The sequence below is a fragment of the Esox lucius genome, chromosome 18, assembly GCF_011004845.1.
Source record: "Esox lucius isolate fEsoLuc1 chromosome 18, fEsoLuc1.pri, whole genome shotgun sequence".
Lineage (NCBI taxonomy): Eukaryota > Metazoa > Chordata > Actinopteri > Esociformes > Esocidae > Esox > Esox lucius.
In genome coordinates, this window is record NC_047586.1 from 1,912,639 (window position 1) to 1,922,022 (window position 9,384).

Below are 9,384 nucleotides of genomic sequence, written 5' to 3' on the forward strand. Positions count from 1 at the left end.
CTGTTGAGTGGTAGAATCCTGAAGGGACTTTGTGGCTGTTTACGGCTTAATTTAAAAAGAGAAATATAGTGTTCTAATAGACCTGGGGTTGTGTTCTAATAGACCTGGGGTTGTGTTCTAATAGACCTGGGGTTGTGTTCTAATAGATCTGGGGTTGTGTTCTAATAGACCTGGGGTTGTGTTCTAATAGACCTGGGGTTGTGTTCTAATATATCTGGTGTTGTGTTCTAATATATCTGGTGTTGTGTTCTAATATATCTGGTGTTGTGTTCTAATATATCTGGTGTTGTGTTCTAATATATCTGGTGTTGTGTTCTAATAGACCTGGGGCTGTGTTCTTATAGAACTAGGATTGTGTTCTAATCTATGGTAATTTTCACAGGAACGTTTCATGCTACTCAAGGTTTCCTGGTGGTTACTTTTGTCACAAAACTATTTGTGTGTTCACTGTTCAATTCATCTTCATACCAGACATTACCTGTCCTTTGTTGATCCAGAGGATCCCCAGAAGGTGGAAATATTTTACCCATGTACAATGGTCCCATCAGTTAATACAATGTTTTGGCTGAGCATAAAAATGAACAAAGCATGATTGCTTTTGCCTGCTAGCTAAAGACACAATAATTGCAAAAAGCTCTCACAACATTCAAGGTCTGTTAGCTACACAAAGGGCATTGCTGACCTTTGTGACAAATGTAGAGCATTTCCACAGCTTGGTCTGTATTATTACCACAGCTCTAGTGCAGACAGTGTTCTACAGCCACAGAAAAATGTGTAACCATTGTAGCCAAGATTTTATGAGAATACCTCAAGTTACAAAAGTTCCCCCAAATGTGCAATGATTTAGACATCTGTCCTTTGATCTATAATATTTACCATATAACTTTCAAAAGTTTTCAGTCACAAAGTATTCATTAACTCGTCGACAAAATTACCCTGAAACATTAGAGTTCCATTTTCTGGGTCATGGAATTTTTTTTGTCAAGTCTTTTTTGAGAGGTGGTCCCAGGACAATAAAACATCTCAGTTCCTGCTGGTCACATTTCCATCCTGGAGGAGGACCATTACAGAAACCCTATAGGCACGATGGGAGAGCCATGCTGGCTGGCGTGAGGCAGGGGCATGCACAAATACATGTTTACCTTTCTTTAATGTATCTAATGTGTGTCTTGGTGTGTGTGTTTGGTGTGTGGGTGTGTCTGTGTGCACTCCCAAGACAACCAATGTTCAGACCAGAACAGTTTCATATTGCAACTTCCTGTTTATTAGAACAGAAAAATCAACCAGGGAGAAATGTCAGCCCACTCAAATACAAAACAACGTATGAGTACACCTCCAACCCCAGGACGGAAAAAACATAATATCAACATTTGGAGATGAGGGCTTCAACCAGCCAGATGCTTTGTGTGGGATCTGTCTGTCTGTCTGTCTGTCAGACTACAACATGAATAGGTGTGTAGGCGGCTGGAGCCGTGTGTTTTTTCGGTCCCAGGGTTATCTTAGGTAATGTGGGAGCTAGGAGTAAAAAAATAGAACACGGACTCTCTGAGGCCATCCAACAAGCATCTCTCCTTGTCTCCCCCTCTTTCTCTCTCTCTCCCTCTCTCACTTCGTTGCTCTCTCACCCTCTCCCCTTCCTCTGGGTGTAGACTGCCGCAGCAACCTCCCCCTTTGCAGAGAGAGTGATAGAGAGCGGAGGGAGAATTCCATTATCCTTAAAAAAAAAAAGATTTGAGTCGTGCTGTGTGGCTTTTAAAGGTACAGGGTGATGGGAGCGGTGCTCCGACAAACAAGAGCAGCTGTCCACGTTTCCGTGAGCCTCCCTTCTGATTGGTCGTTCAGATCCCTCTGTCTCTGCTGCAGTGTAATCACAGCCTTTCCTGCAGGGGTTCTGACGCACCTCCCATCCGTCTGTCCACAGAAGCCAGACTGCACACAACAGGTCCCTCCTCTCGGCCCCCCCCCCCCCCCGCCCCACTCTCCCACTCAGTATATGTGTGTCTGTCTCCACATCTTTATCACGGGGAGGGTGGCTGGAGGTGAGGAGGTGGTGGAGAGTCACGTCGCTCCAAGAGGAACGCCGAATCGGAATCACTCTTTGTCGCCGCTGACCCCTAAAGACAACTCCGTTAGGATCCCGCTGGCGTCGACGCGCCTCCGCTCCCTGATCATGTCCTCCAGGCTGCGGAACACCAGCGTGTGCCCGCCACCGCTCCGAGCCTCAGCGCCAAGGTGCACTTTGAGGAAGTACTGCTGCTCCGCCGAGTGGGCCTCGCCGTCCGCCTTGAACTCCCGCTTGCCGAAGCGGCACCAGGCTGCGAAACTCTCCGAGTTGGTCCAGCAGATGTCCCCGCTGTTCAGGCCCAGGTGACCGGCGGCGTTCTGCACCACCAGGTCGGCGGGCAGCGGTCGATAGCGATAGCGGCTGTTGACGATGCGTCCGTGCCGTCCCTGTCCGATATCCGTAAGCCTGTCTTTGCGTATCTGGCCCTGGTGGAGGTGGATGACCTGGTTGTCATGCTCATACACAGCCCAGTGAGGCGCCTGAGCGCTGGACAGTATCTCCACGAGGTCTCCGGGTCTGCACATGGAGAGGAGCGTTTTGGCCGAGTACACGGTCAAGTCCTGGTTTTCGCGCAGCTTGGAGAAGATGCATTCCTGGGAACAGAAGGCTGAGTACTCCAGCTCTCGGGCCGCTCCGGGGCTCTCGTGACTGGGGCAGGGGGTTATGGTGTAGCCCACACCTCCTCCTCCGTCGTCCACCTAGAATCACATCATTTATATTCATTCAATCAAATGTATTTTAGGAAATTACTTTCACAGCAGCAGTACTAAAAGAGATAACTATCAAAAAAGTCTAAGTTAAGACATGTACTCCTGTTTGGAGGAGTTAATGGAAGACCACAACAAAATGTTTACTTTAATGTGTCCAGCCTACAGTGCAGAGCTAAACAATAGTAGAAATAATACTAGCTTTTTAAAACTACAATGAAATAACAAACCTAGTTATTAGAATAATACAAACCAATACAGACAGCGATAGAAATAGAAAAAAGTACAAATAATAATAAAAATAATTCACAAAGATATGAAAGATATTAAAAAAGACATAGGGCTATTGAAAAAAAACATTGGGTTTTCATTGATAGTTTGAGAAAAAGATTAAACGAGTTCATCAAACGAGTTTGTCAAAATACACACACGTACATATAGCGTCTATACTACATACAGAAATAGAATATTTACAAATGTAGGCTATAATATTCACCTCCTCCTCTTCGTCGGAGAAGAAGTAAGCCACGCCGACCCTTAGCTCCTCCTTCTCCAGGCCGGAAGGATCTCCGGTGGGCAGCTCGCTGTAGCTGAGGTGGGTTATCCGATCCAGGTGGTTGCCCATCAATGACGAGGCACCGACAAAGGAAAGGCATGGAATACGGTGTCTAAGAGGAGTAAGAGTGTGAGAGGGTGGGGTGGGTAGGCAGGGGAGCGAGAGAGCAGAGAGGGGGAGACAGGATTGATAGAGGTGGAGTGAGATAAGGTGACAGGTGGAAGAGTAGGCTACTGTTCTGTTGTAGTTGTAGAAACACGAAATACTATAACCAGAGTAATGTCGTTGGAGGTTAGAATGGCATTCCAACCTGACTTTTCTGTTTGGTTAATAGTAACCCAGAAACACTCCAGCATCCAGGAAAATAACTAAGCAGTCAACAGTCACCCAGCGAAGTAGCCTAAAAGATCAACACTCTCCAGTTATTGAGCGGAATTCCTTTGAAAGGGACCGCAATCAATGATTTAGTCCTCTGCTCTCAACTCATCCGGTGGCTTAAGCTAGTCATTTACCTACTGTGGTGGACGGACTGAAAAAACGGTCATTCTGGGAAAAAAGAGAAAGGGAGCTGACCACACCGGCAAACGTAAAGAAATGTAAAGAAAATAGAGAGTGGGGGGGGGGGGCAGTCTTCCACGTAGAAGAGAAAAGCGCTCTCTGACAGAAAGCAACGTGGGAAAATAAGTGATAATTCAGAGCCCATTACGCACCGGGGAAACGGAGGTAAAGAAGCGGTTACCTGCGCGCGACCCGGGCGAACGGTTATATATCCTGTAGTTCCATCAATGCCCCGGGAAGCACGATATTCTCCACTCCTTCCGTCCCTTTCACTCTGTCTCTCCCTCTTTCCCGTTTTTCTGCGTTTTGTCTCGAGTTTCTTCCTAGCGTATCTCAGCCTGTGCGAGTAACTTGTGTGTTTTTTCGACAGGGCTATTGTTTAAGTACCACGGAGAGCTCCGCCTTCGGTAGAAACACCCGCCTCCAGAGATCAATTGGTCCAGGGCCGCTTTCCCAATCTGGCTCGGCCAATCACAATGTGTAATCCCCACGTCGATCAAGGCAGCCTCCAATAGTGTAGGGGCAGAACTGCGCGTGGTAATAGGGGTTTGTTACTGTGGCGTGGTGTTGTGGTTTGAGCGAGCTGAAACACTAGACAGAGATGTGGTTCGTGGTGTGTGTTTGTGTGTGTGTGGTTTTGATTTGTGTTCATGTGTTTAACGGAGCTGGAATACTAGTGTGTGTGTGTGTTTGTGGTATGTGTTTTGCGCTGTGTATGTTGTCAGTGGGAGGAGTAAATCTACTGCTAGACAGAGAAGCTTAGAAACATGCTGCTATTGTATAATAATACCCAGGGACTATATATTTTATGTGTGAATTTATTAAACTCTTATTCTACCTGAGAACATGTCCTCCTTTACAGCGACAACCTGGGGAATAGTTACAATGGAGGGGAGAGGGGATGAATCAGCCAGTTGGAAGGCTTAGGTGGCAATGAACATGCCGCTACTCCACATCTCTATAGTAGTAGTAGTAGTAGTGTTAGTAGTAGTAGTGGTAGTAGTAGTCGTAGTAGTAGTCATAGTAGTAATGGTAGTAGTAGTGGTAGTAGTCGTCGTAGAAGTAGTGTTAGTAGTAGTAGTGGTAGAAGTAGTAGTAGTGTTAGTAGAAGTAGTAGTAGTGTTAGTGGTGGTAGTAGTTGTAGTCATAGTAGTAGTAGCAGGAGTACTATTTGGTAATTGTAGAAGAGGTAGTCATGCAAAAAGGTCATGCAAAAAAAATGCTAATTGGAATGTTGTCCTAAACAGAGACTATACAGACAAAGAATATCTGACCACTAAGGCTAATCAAAAACGAAGATGAACCTTGACAGATTCAGTGCATGGCCTTGCTATAAAGTCCACTATAGCTCTGGATGGCTCTCAGGAGAAGACATTGCCCACAAAATCTCATGGAAACAGAGCTGCAGTTCTGAACCTCATAATCATACAAATCCTAACCTGTAAGATCATAGAGACCTACAAATAATTTGAAACCAAATCAAATACAGATATTGAACTCCTTTATCAGTTAGGCAAAATAAAATGTGTAATCAGAGCAGTGAGATTGGTGACTGGATGCAATGACAAAAGAGCCCATGCAGAACAAACAGGATTGTGAACCTAAGCAATATATGAATATTTTCATTTATTTTCTGCTGTCATTTATTAAAATACTGTACAGCCCAAATAATCAGTTGAAATTCCTTTATCTTTCTGATATGTGTCTACTTAAGTACCACGGAGTAGATCTTTGAGTAACTTAGTTTTGCGATGTAAACAAACGTTTCCATGCCATTGAAGCCCTTTGAATTGATTTGAAAGTGTATCAAGTTGTTTTCCCAAACTGGATATTCAGTACATAATCATCTAATACATGTTGATCTGGGGTGATCTGGGGTGATCTAGGGCGATCACAGGGGGGATTGGTAATTACTAACTGCTTTATTGACAGATGCACTCTGACAGACAGATACACACACACACACACACACACACAGAGAGAGTCTGTCAAAGGGAGAAGGGCATTTGCTGTCTGGAATAAATATGTCCTAGTCAGAACCTCTCTCTCTATCCTTTTCTCTAATTTTCTCTCAAGTGAGAGAGAGATTGGTATTCTGTGTGTGTGTGTGTTTGTGTGAGTGTTTGTGTGGCCTGTGTATGCTGAAGGAGGATAAAACTATAATCAGGGCCAGGGAAGTAGCTTGTGTCCTGGAGCTCAAATGTGCCAACATCAGCAACACTACTAGAATAGGACCAGACCATGGCCTGTGTGTGTGTAAGTGTGTGTGTGGCCTCAGCATTAGGGTCATATAAAGGTCAGTGAACTGCAGGTCTGTCAAGTGTTTTATTGTAATCATACATCCTGTATGTTATACTCTATGGATGTACTGTAGAGCTATACACTGAACAAAATTATAAACACAACACTTTTGTTTTTGCCCTCATTTATCAGCTGAACTCAAAAGATTCAAGACTTTCTCTATGTACACAAAAGGCCTATGTCTTTCAAATATTGTTCACAAATCTGTCTAAATCTGTGTTAGTGAGCGATTCTCCTTTGCAGAGATAATCCATCCACCTCACAGGTGTGGCATATCAAGATGCTGATTAGACTGCATGATTATTGCACAGGTGTGCCTTAGGCTGGCTACAATAAAAGGCCACAAATTGGTAGCATGCAACATCTAGTCAAATCGAGTCAAATTATTTTGAAATATAATATTGCCCAATTCCTCATTGTATTAGCAAAGCAATATCTGAAGCAGACAGTGAAACTGGAGGGTCCAAAATAGTGATAGTTATAGCAATCAACTATTCAGCTATCATTATCAGAAATTCTGCTATAACTACCAACTATTGAGCTATCATTATCAGTTATCCAGCTACCATTATCAACTACTGAGCTATCATTATCAGTAATCCAGCTATCATTATCAGTAATCCAGCTATCATTATCAGTTATCCAGCTATCATTATCAGTTATCCAGCTATCATTATCACCTATTAATCTATGAACTTTTCAGCTGTCACGATCAACTAATTGGGTATCATTATCAACTATCCATCTATAATTATCAACTATTCAGCTGTAACTATCAACTAGTGGTCATTATCAACTTTTCATCTATGAACTATTCAGCTATCACTATCAACTAATTAGTTATCATTATCAACTATCCATCTATTATTAGCAACTATTCTGCTATCACTGTTCTGGGCCCTCCAGTTTCCCTGTCTGTTTCAGATATCGCTTTGCAAATACAATGAGGAATTAGACTATATTCAATTTCAAATTTCAATTAGCTAGATCGCGTCCTACCGATTTACAAAATCATTGTAAAGTTCGTAGTTATTTATAGTGGTTGATGACCACACCATGAGTAGAAAAAGAAGTATACATAGACATGCAGTGGACGTACACACCTTAATGTTTCAGTACTGTAGAACTAAAAGCAGAGAGACCCAGAGTGTTTTGAGTGTAGTGTAGTACAGCCATTTAGTTTACAGTTTGAAGGTGGAGGGAATCCGTGAGCACAATCTCACTAGTCTCCATCCTTATTACAACGCATGTAATAAGGACTTTCTGTTTGAGCTGAAGAGAAAAACAGTGCAGCTCCGCTCGTCTCGGTGGCGAGTTAACTCAGTAAAGACAATCAGCAGGACATCCCCTCTACATTATTCATGCTACATTGATTGGATGGAGGTTTTTCGTGGAGGGTGGCACAGTTGCTGCTGTCCAACCGCAACCAGGGGGTGTGTGCAGCGCGCGGACAAGCTAATATTTAAGCTACATATTGCGCATTTGGTAAAGTGGACACTGCTAATCGTGGGATAGTGTGTGTTATCGTGTGTGTGAGTTTGTGTGTCCGTGTGTATGTTTATAGAACCAGGGGTTACAAAACATCCAAGTTTAAGAAGGAAACCATAACCTTGTAGGGGTGTTTTGTCCAGTTTCCCAGATGAAACTGGGTATTTTAGTCTTAGGTGTTGTGCTTAGGGAAATGGTTACAGTTTGGGTTAAGGATTGGAGCAATGCTTGATTCATGATCGGTATCACAGTTCCTCGCGTGGCCACTCCTTCCTCTTGCTCTTCTCTGATCTATCGTTCTTCGTGGCTGGGTTAGGGTTAGGGTTAGGCCTAGCCGCAACCGTTCCATAATTCCCATCTTGAACTTGAACGCATCCCTGGACTGTCTCGTTTTATTGTAGAAGCCTGCTCTCAATATTCTCCCTTATCTTTGTCAAGTTAGTTTACGCTTTACGCAGTTCATTGTTATTGTTGTGTTTTACGTTCCTTGTTACTACACCCTTCATACCCACCCCCATTCTGAGTATTTTGAATCCCTCAAAAATATCTAAATGACAGATACATTGACACAACTGAAAATCTGATTAAACCAGAAAAGGAACCAGACAAGCCTAGTTCACGTGGCCCGCAATTAGAAAGGAATGTTTTGTCCCTGCTGGTTTCAATCCACAGTTTTCTATGTGGCAAACTGTGTCTTAACCATTACGCTATTTAAACAGCGGGAATCTGAGCGGGGAATTGAATCAGGGTCAAAACATTGAAGGTCAGGGATGTTCCCACAAGACAGGGCTTGCTGGTGGTCAGTCCACCTCCATATCTTCAAAATGCTATTTTTATCCCAACCATTACATATTTGCTGAAATAATGTGGGCAACAGGAACGTTTATTAACGGTACTTAAGTGTACTCTTGTACAAAGATTTCTGTAGGTTGTCCATACAATAACAGTTGAATAGCTAACCACTACGCTATGTGAACTACGAGAAAATGGAAAGCATTGTTTGAATCTCAAATCGCATACTACATACTACATAGGCCTACTACAAGTATGTACTTCGCGGATGATGGTGAAGTATGTACGTATATAATAAGCTAATGTGCCAGTATTGGGATTGATTAAGTTTGAATGTTTAGCTATACACCATTAAACATTGTGTTAAACTAATGTTTCTTATTAAGTTTACTTCCAAAACAAATAGCATATATGAACTGTATGGCTTTTATTAGCCAGTAATAGGCCTACTAGTATCTACTAATTTACTACTTGGAATAGTCATAAGAATTGAGCAGTTGCTGGCAAGACTGAAGAGAAACTTTACCCTGCCAAAGCTATTTAATTTCAAGGCACAACAACGTTAGTTTCATTGGTGAATTGCATTACAATAACTATCAACAATATGGTGACGATAACTGAGTTTATTGTCAAGTGAAAAGACGATAGAATCGTGGAAACCCCTCCTCTTTTACTGCACAAGGGGTTGTGGTCTATATTAGCCCCAAAAGCATGCACGGATGCATGCTTGAAAAATCCACCAGAAATAGTTGCAATATAACAGTTTTATTTTAGGCTTACTATAACTCAGCTACTGAAGCTTGTAGCCAGCAAAGTTTTTGTCTATTCTGAAAAAATCCTAATGCACACTTTGTTCTCTCCGTGGCGAGGAGCAAACAACGGTCGCCCACATGGCAGTCTGTGTCTCTAACATCTAC

The 9,384-nt window shown here is 42.9% G+C and overlaps 1 protein-coding gene across 1 annotated transcript; it reads right to left on the reverse strand.

Moving 5' to 3' along the window:
- Positions 1–1,241: 1,241 nt before the first annotated feature.
- On the reverse strand, positions 1,242–4,225 carry lratd1 (LRAT domain containing 1). Its single transcript, XM_010883066.5, has 3 exons — positions 4,068–4,225; positions 3,269–3,440; positions 1,242–2,763 (listed from the first exon to the last, which is right to left on the reverse strand). Exons 2-3 carry the CDS (start codon positions 3,395–3,397, stop codon positions 2,092–2,094), a joined length of 801 nt encoding a protein of 266 aa, XP_010881368.1. The 5' UTR covers positions 3,398–3,440; positions 4,068–4,225; the 3' UTR covers positions 1,242–2,091.
- Between the last annotated feature and the right edge of the window lie 5,159 nt (positions 4,226–9,384).